The following is a 15867-nucleotide window of genomic DNA, read 5'->3' on the forward strand; positions in this document are numbered from 1 at the left end:
GTGCTCTGTGCAGAGCCAGTGCCCCGCCCCAAGACCCTCAGCATCCTGCTGCCCCACCCAGCACCCATCACCAGCATCCTGTGGCTATCTTTGTGCTCCACTATTAGCCTGGGAGCTGCTGAGACGGAGGCGTCGCCGAGCACAGAGGCTGGCACAGAAGAGCTGTTTGGTCAATGTTTTCTGAATCAGCGAAGGAACACACACACCTGAGTAATGGAGGCCCAAGAGAACAGGCAGAGGCAGGCCGAGGGCACTGGGGAACCAGCCACCCATGTCTCTCACCCGGGTACCATGAGACCCCAGTCGGCCCTGAGGCCTGAAGCTGGCTTGGCCACAGACACGGACTCACTGCCCGGCCTCCAGCAGAGCCTTGTGCTGCCTCCTGGCCGATGGGGAGATAAGAGAAGGCTGCTAAAACTCTTCACCTGCTGGGAAGATCAAGGTGGCCCTAGGTCACCACGGAAATGGGTTGGCTTGATCAAGGGGCTCTGCTGCAGAGCCCCAGACCCTTCTGGAAGCTTCATGCTGGGACAGGAAGGGAGGCGCTCCCATGCCTACTTGGGCAGTTCTGCTGGCCAGTGCCCAGCAGTGAGCCTGAAACAGAGTGAGCATTTGAAAAATGTGGGCTAAGTGAATGAATGGAATACAAGAACAAATGAACGAATAAGCCGTTTGGTTTGTGGACGGCCCCGCTGAGCTCAGGGTCCCACTGTGTGCCAATAGAGAGCTGAGGGTGGTATCCAGGGGTCCGAAGCCCAGGCACCTCACCCCGGCCTGCAGGACCCACTAGTATGTGACCCAAAGGCTCCTTCTCTAGCTTTCACCCCCAGTCAAAGGGGCCAGCAAGCCCCCCTTGCTGGTCACTAACCACAACTCCTCCCAGGTCTGTTGTCACATCTGACGCTTACACCACCCTTGTCAGGAGGGGTAGGCCTCCTGAGGTCCACAGCCCCCTCACGCCCTCAGACCTCCTGTGTGCCCCCCTGCCAGCTGGGGACAGGGAGGCGGGGTCCCCCTTGCACAGTGTGTTTGCTGCTGAATTTGGAAGCCGCGGCCTCAGGCTCCAGACATTCATTTATCTTGGCTCTAGGGAGGGAGGCGGGTAGGTGAAGGCGGTCGCTGCACAGAAGGCGGCCGGCACCTTGATTCAGGCCCCCCCTTAGTCTGTGGAGGGCTGAGAGGGGGGAGGGGGAGGAGGGAGCCCTGGCCGCAATTTGCTGCCCACTGGGCTTCATGGCCTGCTGCCAAAGGCCTGTCAGAGCATCCATGGGGCTAAGGCCTGCTTGTTTCCTACCCAGCAGCTGGTCCCAGGAAGAGACCCCTGTGGGCATGCAAGGGCCACCGGAGCAGAGGGAGGTGGCAGGAATTTTCCTGGCTGCCAGGTCACCTCAGTGTCCTCCTCTGGGGCATGGAGGGACGAGAAGGAACAGAAACGCCCTTGTGGGCCAGCCTGGCACTACCCCACACACTGCCTTGCAACGTGCTCTTCCTGGGAAAACAGACCCGCTGCCAAACCGGAAACTCCAGGGGCTCTGGTGGCCCAGGCCCCGGGGAGGTAGAGTTGTCCCCACGGCCTGGACTCTAATCGTCCACCAGCCTCCTGGACCTGAGACCACGTTCTCCGGCCGAGTCTGAATGTGAGGTCACGGGAGACCCTCCTGGAAAAATGCGAGGGAGAATCTGGAGTGGACAGGAATGTCCCATTGCCTGGGCCACGGGCCACGTCATGGCTGCCTCTGGCTGTGGCTCTGTGAGTAGGACTTGAGTCCTGCCACCCAGACACTGAAGCCTCCTTGGGTCAGAAGATGACTGGCTCTCGGTGGCCTCCGGGGCTCCAGATGGGAACCTCCTCTCCTGGCAGTGAGAACACGCTGGGCTCTGGAGTCCCCTGGCTCCGGTGAAATCCCAGCTTGGTTCCCAGCCGAATGCACTTTGGGTGGGGAGGCCACTTTCCCTCTTACAGCCTCAGGTTCCGGAGCTGCCCTGGACAGACAGGCTGCATGGGTGGCCCTGGGCGTGCTCAGTGGGCTGATGCCCTGTCCTTACTTGTTCCATCTTCCCTGTGCCCGGACACCACGGCCGTCTCTGCTCTGAGGCTGCAGGCTTACTGTGTTGGTGTGGGACAGAGACAAAGGGCAGGATGGTACCCTGCAGCCCCGACTGGCACCAGCAGCATCCAGCAGCCGTGGCCTCCAACCGGCGTCCTCAACGCCCTCCATGCCCCAGAATCACTGGGGGTTTTAAAAAAAGAACACATCTGACCCCCGCCCAGAGATGTGGTGTCAGAGCGGCCTGGGGGGTCCAGAACCATTATCTTCTAAAATCCGCTCAGTTCGTAAACGTACAGCCACAATGAGAACCGCTGGGCAGGACCGTCACCTCCAGGAGGCTGTTGGGTCCGCTTGTCTGGGGCGGGGTTTGACTCCCACTGGACAGTAAGCTCCGCGATGATAACGACAGAAACATACCTGCATATCGGCTCCCCTCTATTGGGATTTGACACTGGAGTTCTACGAAAATATAGTTTGGGGCAAGAAAAGACTATCCCAGAAGTTTGAATGCTCTGGGAGTGTTTTTAAACTTTCTGGACCATTAACCCTAGTAAGAAATCCATCTTACTTACAGCTAGACCCAATGTGCACGCACGTGAACAAACGCACACAACAGAAACTAAGTTTCCTAAACGTTTACTCTTGCACTGGGAAAGCATTCACAAACTGCCTTAATATAGGCTAGGTTTGGCTATCCTGTTCTACCCTGCGCCCCGCAACCCAGACCCACCCCCAAACTATGCCTGTGTGCTAGCTTCTGGCGCCAGAAGGCTGATTTCAAAGACCCCCTAGTGGACGGTGTACAGCAGCAGTTTCGGAAACACCGCACTCTGGGCAAAGGGCAGAGGTGGCTCCAGGGTAGTTCACCTGAGGACAAAGAACGTGCAGGACATTCCTTCCTAAATAATTTGCTCAGTTACCGACGAGAGGAACATGGCGGGTCAGGGGGCGTCTGGGTCGGGGGGAGGAAAGTCCGGGCCCTCCTGACGGCAGGGCCTGGTGCCGTGACCCGCCTCACCACCCCCGGCCCCCCTCCCCCGTACCTTGCTGGTGGCGGTGGCGGCTGAGCCAGGCAGCACCGGTGTGTTGGTGACCTGCACGTTTAGGTAATTATTGTCGATGAGCGGCCAGGCGCCCTGCACCTTGCAGGTCTGGAAACGGTCTGTGAAAGTCCGGAGGTGCGGGTCCCCGAAGAGGCCGCAGTGCGTGTAGTTGGGGGCGGCCGCGCGATTGTGGAAGCTCTTCTCGTAGTGGCAGATCTCGGGGCTGTCCGAGCGTTCCTGGCTGTCCCCCGGTGGCGGCGGCAGCGTGCGTAGGTGCGGCTGCGACGTGGGGCCATCCTTGGAGCAGTTGTGCTGGCTCATGAGGTCCTCGATGCCATGGACGGCAGAGTGGTAGGCCAGGTCCCCCCGGCAGGTGCGGGCTGTGCGCCGCGTGCACAGGGCGTAGGTGCGCAGCGCCGCGCAGAACTCGGGGGCGTCGTCCGGGGCCGGCGCGTGGCTGCCCGCCGTGGCGCTCCAGAACTCAGAGTTGCACTTGAGGATCTTGCACGAGGAGATGGCTGCGGATACAGGAAGGGAGGCGCCGTCACGTTGGGAGTGGTGAACCCAGGCCTCCTCCACCCCCGTGGGCCAGGGCTGCGGGGCACGTGCAAGGGAAAAAGGACGCCTCATCTCAGGCGTTGGAAGAGTCCCTGCAGGCGCGGAACCTGCCTTTCCCACTTTCCCGATTCTTCTGCGCAGCCATAACGACCCTGAGTGGCTAGGCCTGCGGACCTGCAGGCTGAAAGGCCTGGCGGAGGACTACCGGCGCCCCCCCCCCCGCCCCCCCCAACCGCCGCAAGCTCTCCGCCCACCCTTGGGCCTTTGGCGTCTGTTGACACTTTCACAACTACCGCCAAGAATTTCGGCACAGCAAAAGAAATCTGGCAGGGAATTAAGCCCCACTATTCAGTATGCGTTCTGATCTCTGCCACTGTGTGACCTCGTACAAATCACTTAACTTCTCTGTGCCTCATTTTACTTATCTAGAAAATGGGGTAATATAGTATCCACCCTATGAGGTTGCTGAAAGTGTTAAAGGACTTATCCCGGCACCGGGCACAGAGCAGAAGCTCAATGAACGTTGGCTAGTGTGATCATTATATTAGCCCTGGTCACAGAGGGCCTGGTTCTGTCACTTCGTCTGCAGATGAAAGGCAGCTTCCCTCTTGGTCTCCGGAGCTCCACCCCCCATTATTCTGCTCAGGAGAGCAAGCTGGGAGGCAACTGAGTGGCAACCTTGGATCGGCTCTAATTCATGCTTTTTTTTTTTTTTTAAGGTCACTTTAAGCGTTGAGACCTTAGTGATAATTAGCTACAGATAATTATCATGCCTGAGAACTGTGACCTCAACACACCTGCATCTTGTACCTAGACACATGGAATCCGCCCTTTCCCGGCCTCCTGGATTCCTCTGCACGGCCCATAGTGACCAGAAGTGGCAGCAGGAGGGACGTTTCTAAACAGGCTTCCAGGTGCAAAGGGGCCGGCAGACCAGCTGCGAGGTGCAGCTTTCGGTGTCTCAGCCCAATCAACAGAGGGGAAGGAGGCGCTTGCTCCAGCCACTCCTGGCTCGGCCACTCATCTGGCTCTTAACCTTGGAAAAGTCAGTTTACTTCTCTGTTACTGGCTTTTTACCTATAAAATCAAGTTGTGCCTGAAAGCAGGGACAGAAGTATATGAGGGCAGGCTAGCAAAAGAACCATCCAGGCAGCTGCCCTGTGTGGCCCTGGTCTGTGCTGCCAGGCCCCGTACCTGGATGCCTGGGCCACCGAGCTCAGGGAGCTCTCCCACCTCTGCAGGTGCGGGCGCCGTTGTCCTGGAGCTGGTGTGACTTGCCCCAAGTATATCTGGTAAACACGGTGCTTGTCCTAAAATTCAGGCTTTTCCCCTAACTTGACCTGTATTTGTCACACCTCTGGTAAACAAGGTCATTTCAGGAGGTATCTGGGTGAGCATTTTTCTTTTCACTTGAGAAGTCACATATTTAAGTATGTATTAGGAAAAATAAAACAGATTTGATAGAAGAGCTACAGATTTCCCATTTTAAGTGGAAGCAGCATGCTGACCTAGAGAAGCAGATCTGGTAAACGATAGGGGGTGACCGCTGTGAAGAGGTGCCCGTCCGGGGAGACCCCCTGTGTGGTCGCCCTCCCAGAGCCATGTTCCTGGCCCAGGTCTCCTTTGAAAGGCGGCTAGAAGATTCTCCGGCCCCGTCATCTTCATGATTTCCCAACCTGTAGAAGATGCCCAAGGGCCTAACATCCCTGTGGGCGGCAAATGCTACTGTGCCCTGAGTGGGAGACGGTAAAGGGGGCCTCGAGGTGGGGGTGTGTGTGGAAAGGATGCCGTGGAGAACGAGCAGTGTGGAGGAACACAGGTCAGGGGAACTGGCCGCTGCAGCTGCCAACCCTCCACCTCTGGTCTGCGGCCTCCCCGTAATGCCCACTCCGGTAGCCTCGGTGATTACAGGTGAGCTGACCTGCCATTCTGCTTTCTCAGAATTCTGGAGGTAGGCATCTCAGGGGAAACTACCCCAAAGGGACTCGGGCCTCATGCTGGGTGGCAGCTACCTTGGCTCTGCCCACTGCCCACTGGCCCACCAGCCCTGGGTCCCCCTCTGGCCTTCACCTTGCCCAAAAGACAGTGCGCGTCCCTTTACAGCAGGACCACTGCAGCACACGCAGGGCTGTGCTGGCCTCAGCTCTCCACCAGAGCCAAGCTGGGGTGGCACAGACTGAAGTCCCAGCTAACTGACTCTGTTCCAGGCTCAGTGGCCTGGGCCCTGCAGGCCTCACCTCATTCAGGGCCCCGGGCAGCCTCACAGGTGGGCACTACAGCATCCCCGCCTCCCAGAGAGCAGAGCCAGGCTCAGCGAGACGGACTGAGGTTCCACTGTGAGGAGGAAGCAGGATGTGAATCGAGCCCCTCAGACCCGAGAGCCCAGGCCCTTGGCGATGCCAAGACCTCGGACAACCTTGGTGCATTCACGATTCCCTCCACCGGCCGCTGGGTGGTTCAAAGGCACACTCCGCCACAGGTGGGCTACAGCCTCTCCCTGAGGACCCCTCCCGCGACGCTGAGAGACTGCCACCCGCCAGGAGGCCCATGGTCCACACGCTCCGCGGCGTTGCCTCCACAGACTGGTTTCCAGGGCCTGTTTCTCAGGGTGCAGCCAGGGGTGGGCAGGGGCTTGAAGGCTGGGGTCGGGATGCTGCCCAGGGCAGGGCCAACCTGCACACAGCGTGGGACGCGTTGGGGGTGTCCCATTCCCGACCCCCATCATGCGTGGCTCTATTCCCCCCAAACGGGCGACGGGGGGGGTCTGCTGTCTGCACAGCCTTGACATCTGGGCTCAGAGCAGTGTCTCAGCTAAAGAGCTCTCTGGTGTGTCTGGAATGCATGACCGAAATCCCACTCCGGTGCCCTCAGAGAGAGTCCCCGAAGTGCCCTGGGGTCATCGAGTGGATCTGTTCAGAGCCGCGCTCCTCGAATGGGCCCACCAACCACCGGGCTCTGCCTCCGCCGGGCCCAGTGGGCCTGAGGTCTGCACCGCTGTCAGGTGCTCTGGGGGTCATTTTCTCTTCAACAGCCCGTCACAGAGGGGCCAAGTTGCCCGTCACCCCCCCGGCTCCCCCGCAGGTCTGGAATGTGTGAACGGGGCATCTTCTCGGGGGGTGGGGGGCGGGGGGGCTGCAGGCAGAGAGGGCAGTGAGGAGACCGGCCTCCCGAGGAGCAAGCCCAGCTGCGACCCAGCTGCCAACACTGAGCAGCCCGGGGCACTCAGGCTGTCAGCGCTCGGAGACAAGGCCTTTCATCTCTCTGTTCACCGTGGCTCCGCCCCTTGCTCCCCCCGCCCCCTCCTGAGCCACAGGTAGCAACCGGCCACCCCCTGAGGGCGCATGGCAGCTCCGCCCACCACCCGCAGGCGGCGACAGGGGTTGCTCTCCCGCTGCCCTCGCACCCAGGGCCTCCCTCCAGCCTCCATCCCGGCGGGGCGGTGGCGGTAGAGGGGCTGAGCTTGAAGTCCTGCCAATCCCATTTCTCAACCCTCTGGAGAACATTCTCGATGCGATCGTCCAGGGCTGGGCCAAAAGTGGGGAAGTCTGAAGGCGACGCTGGTCGCGCGGGATGGCGGGCAGAGTGTGCGCCGGAGGGAGGGTGTCTGGCCCAAAGTCCCACTCTGTCCCCTACGAGTAGTTGTGGGAATTGGACTTGACCTCAGTTTCCTTAGCTGTGAAGTGGAGGTAACACCCACCTCAGAAGCTGCTGAGGACTGAGATGTACTTGGCATGCCTGGGACCCAGTGGGCACTCAACAAATAAGGTCCCCGACAAAGGTCTCAGAGGGGGACAGATACAACCCCCCTGTGAGGTCGGAGGTTAAGTCACCAGGCAGGGGACGGAAGGGCATTGGATGGGAGCCAGCCCCTCCCTCTGCCTCTTCCCTAGCGAATCCCAGGGACTGTTCCCAGCCCTCTACCCTCCTCCTCGGGTTAGGGCCCTGGCTGGCGCTCCGACTGCCCTTCTGCCTTGACTCAGATCAGCTGGGTCTGGCCAGCTCTTCCTGCCCACTGCCCACTCACACCCAAAGGCCCAGCCCCAAGGCCCACCTGGATCAGTCCAGGACCATGATGCCTGGGCCCACATTTCCCTGATGTCCTGGGTTTCCCCAGCTGTCCCGAACCCTTGGGCCTTGCACATCTTCCTAAGGGTCTAAGAGGAACCCCAGGCGCTCCCATCATAAGGGAGAAGCTTCAGATCAGGGTGGGGGAATGGTGTATAAGAGGCCACTGAGAGTAACGAGAGCTGGGACCAGAACTGGGGGATATCCCCTCTGCCCTCTCTCCAGGTGGTAACGCAGCTCTCCCAGGCCTGTCTGCCATCATTTCCTGGGGGCCTTAGGGAAGGGTGCCAGGGATGCCAGGGCTGGACAGTCCCCACGGGTGGCGAGCCAAGGGGCCCTAACCCCCATGGAGTCATCCTGCCGCCCTGTGTTCCACTCCAGTAAATCATAGACTGAAGGCTCCCCAACCCAGGTCAGGGACCTGAATGTAACCTGGCCCAGCATCAAAAGGAAAAGCTCTGGACTGTGGCGTCACCTGCCAAAGAGACCCAGAGGGGCTGATTTTTATGTGCTGTATCTTAAAAAAAAAAAGAAAGACAGACCTGAATTCCAGGCAGTAAACCTTGGGCTTTTCTGATGTGAGTGTTCAAGGAAGAAGGAAGGAGAGGAAAGTCCGAGAGTTTGAAATATCTTACTGCAACTCGTATGAGTGGGAAGAGGTAGCAAGCTTTTCTGAGCGCGGCTTCCTTGGTGCTTTCAGTGCGACAGAAGGCGGCCTGCTGCCCTGTTCCTGCCTGGCGCCTGCAGACGGCCACCTCGCCACGGTGCCACGGCAGCCCATGTGCGCACGGCCAGGTGATTAAAGTTCTCCTGAGCTCCTATTTCCATCTCAGACGCTGCGTCCTCAGGCACCGGGGGCTCTCAAAGGGCCCCTCCTGACCCTTGGTACCTGGAGCTCCACCTCAGACACCCAGGAAAATGCAAAGACCCTTGCACAGACTTCATGCTCCTCGGAAGCCTATTAGGCACGTTTGGATTTGACTCAAGTCTCTTGAGACGTAGAACTTCTGGGATTAGCTACTAGGGAACAAACAGAAGAGAATGCAGAGGCTGCAAAGACAGTGGCCAGCCAGACTCACCCCCAGGAATCCCGATTCCCTCCGGCGCCCCGTGATGCCGGACACTTGGCTCAAAAGGTGGGGTGCAGGCTGGGACCCTGGGCAACCACTGGACCCGCTCGCTCCCAACTTGTGCGGTTAGGGCCACGCCTCCCACGTCTCTGTGCAATTGACTTTGTTAAGATCACTTCATCTAATGATCACTTGGCGACCAAACTCCATGTGGGCTTCCCGAGGCGCACCATGGAATTTTAGAACCTGGGGCCTGAGGGATGCCACAGGTCACCAGTTTGTACCTCCAGCCAGCCCCCATGGCAGGAAATCTGCCTGCAGCATCCCTGTCCGGTGGGCGTCCGGCTTCCACTGCCATTGGGACTCTGCTGGGCAGGGCTGGCCCCTCCTGCTCTGGACAGCTCCAGCTGTGGACCCACAACTGCCCCCCAGGGAGATCCGTGGGGCTTTGGCCCTTCTCTAGAGCCACACAGAAAAGGCTCAAATGTAACCCTGCAAATACTGGAGATGGCCCCTTGGCTTCCCTGTGTCACCTTCTTTGGTCTCACCCTCTGGCCACTCCTCTCTGTGGGGCTCACTGAACTGTCAACCATCGACGCCCCAGCTAGGGTGCCACCTCCTCCCTGAAAATCCCGAGAATCCTCTGACTCCCACACTCTACGCTCAAAGCATCTGTGCTCCGGCACCCCACATCTGTAACCTTTCACTTCTGCAGGAGGTGGGCTCCAGACTGCCTTCCTCATGGTCTGAGATGCAGCAGAGAGAAATCACAGCCACACACGGCTTGTCTGACTTAATTCTCTTCCTTTAAATAGCAACCCAGCTCCTCTCCGAGCAGAAAGACGGGGGGAGGGGGTGGGCAGCGGCAGCCAGGAGCTGGAAGCTGCAGCTGTACCAACCCAGGCAGGATGAAAATATTTATGCACCAGCGCGGCATTAGCCGCTTTCAGAGACCTCCTTTGAACTGTTAATCAAGCCCAATCTTTCAGAATAATAGCCTGATTATTACCGGCTTGTTTGCATAACAAAGAAGCCCAATAAAACTTATTTTGCTGAGCGCCACGGGGTGTGAAGGCTCGGCCCTGAGAAAGGAGTCTTAGGAATGCAGGAGCCTTTCCTCAGCCCGAACCCAGGAATAAAGACAATGCAATTTGCCACCAAGAAAAGCCCAATAGACCAATAAATTACCCTCGTGCAAAGGGATTAGATCAGGTTTCAGTTGCCGTGTAGGAGGGGTGGGGTGAGCCGGGAGAGAGAAAAACCTGCCTCTTCTTAAAGGAGTATACGGCTCGTTTGAAGGCAAGCCCCACAGTCACGTTGGCTTTGCCTCCGTGGTTCACAGGGTCCCTGCCTGGATTCATGGACTTGCTGAAGGTTCTGGACCCCACGAGGTGCCCGGCACGGTGCTTCCTGCCATTCCTCGAACAAGCCCCAGTTGGTTTCTGTGCTCAGGTGGAGTCAGCTACACAGACCCCCGGGATGCAGGGAAGAAGACACAGTTCATTTGAACATAGACTTAAGGATGGAGGCGTAGAGGGGATCAGGGAAGCAGCCTTTCCACCAGGTCCTGAAGGGCAGTGGGATTTGACAGGTGATGCAGGGCAGAGGTCCAGAAGCCCAAGTGGCTCCGGAACTGCTGGGACTGGCCGGAGGTGAAATGCCGGATGGTTGAGCGTGTGGCCGCAAGTTTGGGGCCAGGCACGGAAGCCCCGAGTGAAAGCCGGCGATGAAGCAAATGTCGTTCAGCTTCAAACTGCTTTTCTCCGCTCTGTGTGGGGCTGGGATGCAGCAAACCCCGTTTCCCCGTTCACCCAGCTCCCTGTTAGATTGCACCACCGGGGAGCACTAGACGAGGCCCAGCCAGGTTAATCTCAGCACCACCACCCAGCCCTGGCCCTTCTTCCCCTCCAGCCGCTGCTCCGAAGTAGCCAGACCAGCCAGGTAGCGGCCCTCCTCCGAGCCCTGGGCCCCCAAGGTCCTCTTCCCTTTGTGCCTCCAGCCCCAGGAGTGGAAGTCGCTTCCTGCAACTCTGTGTGTGCCTCCGTGGTCCCTTGTGGCCTCTTCCGTCCTCCCACGCCCATCTAGACACAATCCCCTGTATCAGGTTCCCTCTGTGGCAATACCCCATGTGGTTTCTGTTTTCCTGACTGGACCCCGATACACCAGCCTAAGGATTTCAGACCAGATCCCGCTGACCGTGGGGAGTCCGCTGGATAACCTTCAGTAAGTACCTGGCATGATGAGAACACTATTTTAGGAAGTGGCATAACATTAAGAGGCGATGGCTTTAATTAGGACAGAAGCAGGCAGAGCAGAGGGAGGGCAGCTTCAAAGAGAATTCACTGCACAGCCTCTGTGGAAGGAGCAGCACAGAAGCCTGAGATGCCCCCTGTCCTCACTGCCCACCTGTCCCAGGCAGCGCCGATGCTGGGGCTCGCCTCTTAGCAACGAGTTGGGATGTGGGTCCCAAAAGAGGTGGGAAATGTGCTTGCGCCCCGTGGGAGACCCAGGCTGGGCACCAGCAGCAGAAGCAGTGGACAACTCTCCACCCTCTCCTGTCCCTTAGCACCGAAGCTGGGAGGGGACAGTGGATGGATCTAGCGCCAGAATTTGGCAAGCTCTTGCCGGGCCAGTGTTCTGGAGTCTCTTTGCTTGAGAGATGCCTGTGGCTGCCGGGTTTGTGTCGCTCCATCCAGGTGTCTGGCGTCAGATACCGAGAGGAACACACCCAGGTGAGGGACTGGATTTTTCACCAGGTGCAGCCGACCCTACCTTACTTCACCCACAGGCAGCCAGAAGCGATCAGCTTTCCTCAGAGGCATTCCTCCCAGTTCAGCCTAAGAACGTTCCAAGGAACCGACCTAGCCCGTGACTCCAAAGCGTCTCTCGCCCCTTGAGAGCACTGGGACTTTTCTCAGGGGCTTCCTACAGGGACCTGCCTACCCGAGAAGAAAGCCCGGGGCAGGAGGAAGCTTCTCAGAGAATCTGCATTGGCTTAGGGAGTGGAGGAGGGGAGATGGGGGAGCAGCGGTTAACTCACTGCTAAGTGTGGGCACAGGTGGCCGAGTGCCACTCACCAAGCTGAGGCAGGAGGCGCTGCCCCCTCGTCACGCCCAGCCAGGCTGCTCTGTCCCAGCCTCCACACGTGCCAAGTCGCTGCAAGAAACCAGGCCGAGTGCCAAGGAAAAGGGCACACCCACCGGGGCCACACGGAGCCAGATCAACAGCCACAGCTGAGAGGACGTTAGAAAGCACATGTGCTCACCCTCGGGCCCAAGGCCACAAGCAGCCCTGCAGTCAGGCAGCTACGGGCTCCTCTGGGTTAGAAGGGCCCATGGCGGGCAGGGGCCAGGCACAGGATTCCATGCCCAGACCACCCTGCCTTAGGGCAGAGAACTAAGCGACTCTGGGTTCCACGAGAAGGATGGTAGGGGCAAAGACATCACTTTTCAGGTATAAATGAAGCTTGTAGGCGAGCAGTTGGGCTTCCTACTTGGAGGCATAACCCCTTTTCCTGAGTCTAGGACTGGCTCTAGAGGTGACAGTTTTCCATTCCGGTTCTGCCTCTAGTAACCCTGGGCTCATCTGCTTGGTTGCTCCGGGTCAAAATTCATTTGAAGTGGCTTTTCTCCCCCACTTCTATCTGCAGGCAGGCCTTCCTCCACCTTCCTCATGCACTGGGAAGGCACACGCCTGGCTGGTGCACACCCGAGTGTGAGCCCGTGTTCATGGAACATTCCTCAGCATGGGGAACTATAATGGGCTCCTTTCTGCAGGGACTTGGGCGCAGAGGGATCACTTCAATAGGCGTCTCGGTATTCTGACTGCCCAGGTGAAGTAGTGAGTGAAATGAATAAATAAGCAAAACCCAAAAGACACAAATCTGACTTGGGAAAATTTGCACCATGACAGCTCTGCCAAAGTTGTTTTCCCAACCTACAGCTGGGTGGCATGTGCTTTGGAATGCTAAGCCAGGGATAGATAGGGAGCAGAGAGGGCCTTTGGGAAGAGGCAACAATGTGAGATCCATGGAAGAGCATGGTCACTCTTCATTCTGCTGTCTAATTATATCTCCAAAGTTTCTTATTCTTTCCCCCCCACCTTAAAGCATTATACGCTACATAGCTCCAAGTGTAAAATGCCACATAGCACGTTTAACGAGTGTTTACCCAAAACCTGGTGTACGGAAAAGGGCAGGGGTCTGGGCTCTACTCCTGGCTCTGCCACTAAGTTGTGCGATGTCAGGCAACCTCTCTGACCCTCTGGTTCCTCATCGATACAGAGGGAATGATGCTCACAGGGGAGGGGTGACCATCTCATGAGGTGACATAGTTCAAGTATTTAGCAGAGTGCCTGGTATATGTGGCCGCTCAATAAACGGAAGAGCTTTAAAAACTGTTGCTCTTCAAATGATCATATTTTGGAGAAAACAATATGAAGGTATTCTGTCTTGAAGGTTATTCATGAATGTCAATTAGTGATGGTAGCCTGTGGGAGACTGGAATTTGCGTTATTTTCATTTTCTTATTTATCCTTTTCGGTCTTTAGATTTAAAAATGAGTATTGTCTTTATAAGCAGAAACAAATTTTTTGAAAAAAAGATTGGGGTATCTGGACATCCCCCACCCCAACCCTGTGGTCTCTGCCTGTTGAGCAGAAAACAAACAGACACACAAAAAACCCAAGGGTCCTGTAGTTTCCAGGACTGTGCCGGGTGTGTTTGGGGTGCAGAGCAAAGAGAAGGGTATAAAGAAACAGGAAATGGGGTTCCTGCCCTTATGAACAGCTCCGGTGATTTAGAAGAGGACTAAAAACCCAAGACCCAGGAAGCAACAAGGCCAAGAGGAAGCACAGGCGTCAGCAGTCCAGGTGACAGGTACCCAGGTCACTGGAGGGATGGCACTGGACCCCAACAGATGGCACGGGCCTTGGGCTTTAATCTAGTGGGCATTCCCATTCCAAACTGGGCAGGGGCCTCAGCAAGGCCTGAGGGCTGCCCACCGTTAAGGTATGGTGGGTGGTGACAGAGTATGGGGAGACCTGGAGGGGCCTGGAGCCTGGGGACATGCCAGGGAATGAGGCCAGGGATGCGTGTGGGACCAGATGCCAGAGGGTCCTCCCTTCCGGATGCTCCAAAGAGGGCCACAGAGAGCTGTGAGTGCCTGAGCAGGCGTTTTAGAGCGATTCATTTGGCAACTTGGAGCGTGAGGGTGGGGCACCTGGGAGGCAGGTCCAAGCTCAGCTGCCTGCAGGTGACAACGGGAACAGGCAGGAAAGGGTGGAGGAAGGAGGCCCGGCGCCGGGTGAACCGACAGAAGGGAGAGGCCACTTCACACCCAGGACTTAACGGTTCTGGGCAGTGGGGTCTAACAGACACAGGCCAGGCACTAGTCCAGGGGACAGGAGGAGAGTCTAGGGAGACCCACCATCCTGGTGTGCCCAGGACTCAGAGGGCTTCTAAAAACACGGGACTCTCAATTTTAAAACAGCGGAAAGTCCTGGGTCCACTGAGATGAGTTGGTTACCCTAGAAGGAACAGTGCCTTCAGTTTTAGGCAGGTTGAGTGTAGCCAGGCATTACAACGGCATGGTACCCCCAATCACTCAACCAAACATAAATTGGGGTTTTCTGCCCACTTCTGCTGAGGGCCTTGCACATTGCACCCGAGAGGGAAATTTTAGCAGGAACCATATGACCTCCAACATGTAAAGTGGTCCCCACGCAATCCTCTCACCTCCACAGAGACCCGGGACCCCAGTTCCCCATCTCATGGAGCAACTTTATCTGAGCCCATGGATCACCTCTCCCCAGTTCTCCTCTGGGCACTGGGGTGACTGCTAGCAATTCCTCCAACCTTGCAGAGGTTTCCCTTCTTAAACCAGAAGACCATAGATCCTCTCCTTACTCTCCAACTCATCCTCAGGGCCAAAGCGACCAAGCATCTGCAGGATTTTACATCCCGCCCTCCCTGGGAGCCAGGGCTCTGCCCTGAAGGCCCCTTGGTGTGGCACACACCAGCCTACTGGCTGACGCTGCTGCCATCCGGCTCTTGCAATGGGACTCATTTCAGTCTTTCCCTCTGGGACACAAAGTCCTACTGGAAGGACAAAAACACGGTAAGTAGGTTGACTTGCTTGTACGTTTTTGAATAGCAGCTCCGAGATAAATATTCTCATCTCTACAATGACACAGATGTACTTGGATACTGCAGAGGACTTGCGTCTCTGCAAGCCTTAGTTTCCCCACTGAGGACTAATCTTTCTAAAACAGCTGTGGTTTAAAAGGAAGGGGAAAGAGGAAAAAAGAAAGGCCCAGGGCAATGATTTTTAGAACAGTGGTCCTCCCACTTGAGGTGCATCGGAACCCTCTGGAAGGCCTGTTACAGTACAGACTGTGCATCCCACCCCCAGAACATCAGCTTCAGTAGGTTTCTAACAAGTTCCTGGGCCGGGGGGGAGGGAGGGGGTAGATGCTGCTGGCCCAAGGACCACATTTTGAGAACCACCATGCTGGAGTATAGCGTCCATACGTAGCCAATGGGAAACATGCCAGCATGTCTACAACACGTGACTTTGCCGGGTTCCTCTTAGAAATCTGTTTTATTAAGCCAGGGTGGTTTCAAAGTTTAAAAAAGTATCTATTAATTGTGTTTTGAAGCAGACGCTATTAGTGAAAGACTCTCCTAAGAAGGCTTTCTTGGCCTCCTGCCACCCCCCCTCCCAGCTAGACCACAGCAGTGGCCACTCTGTCCATCTGCTGAAGGCACAGCATGGTCCATGCAGACACCCTGAGAGCCCAAGGGACACCGAAGGGCCCCTGTCCTTCCACCAGGACTGAAGGCGGACGCCAACCTTGCTCCGATGAGGGCGCCGAAAGCTGTCCCTGTGTCAGGACCACAGGAGGTGTGCCACGCACGCTGAGTACGTGTAAACACTCTCAAAAGACACAAACCCTCTCAGTCTAGCGGAGGTTAAGGCATCTTTCTCCACATAACTATGTCCAATTTAATTTGCAGTCCTATGGGTTTACTCCTGGAAGCCATTCAAGTCGACTAGCACTGAACAAGCCTATGCTTTCACG

At 57.1% G+C, this 15867-nt stretch overlaps 1 protein-coding gene across 3 annotated transcripts in view; it reads right to left on the reverse strand.

The window, feature by feature from the left end:
• RGMA (repulsive guidance molecule BMP co-receptor a) overlaps nt 1-15867 on the reverse strand; it is a 42637-nt gene that overhangs the window by 6757 nt on the left and 20013 nt on the right. For all 3 annotated transcript variants that reach the window (XM_060005490.1, XM_060005491.1, XM_060005492.1), the window contains one exon: nt 3095-3612. In XM_060005490.1, coding sequence (XP_059861473.1) covers nt 3095-3612 — 518 coding nt within the window. The remainder of the gene's footprint in view (nt 1-3094; nt 3613-15867) is intronic.

Source organism: Delphinus delphis, chromosome 2 (assembly GCF_949987515.2).
Source record: "Delphinus delphis chromosome 2, mDelDel1.2, whole genome shotgun sequence".
Taxonomy (NCBI): domain Eukaryota; kingdom Metazoa; phylum Chordata; class Mammalia; order Artiodactyla; family Delphinidae; genus Delphinus; species Delphinus delphis.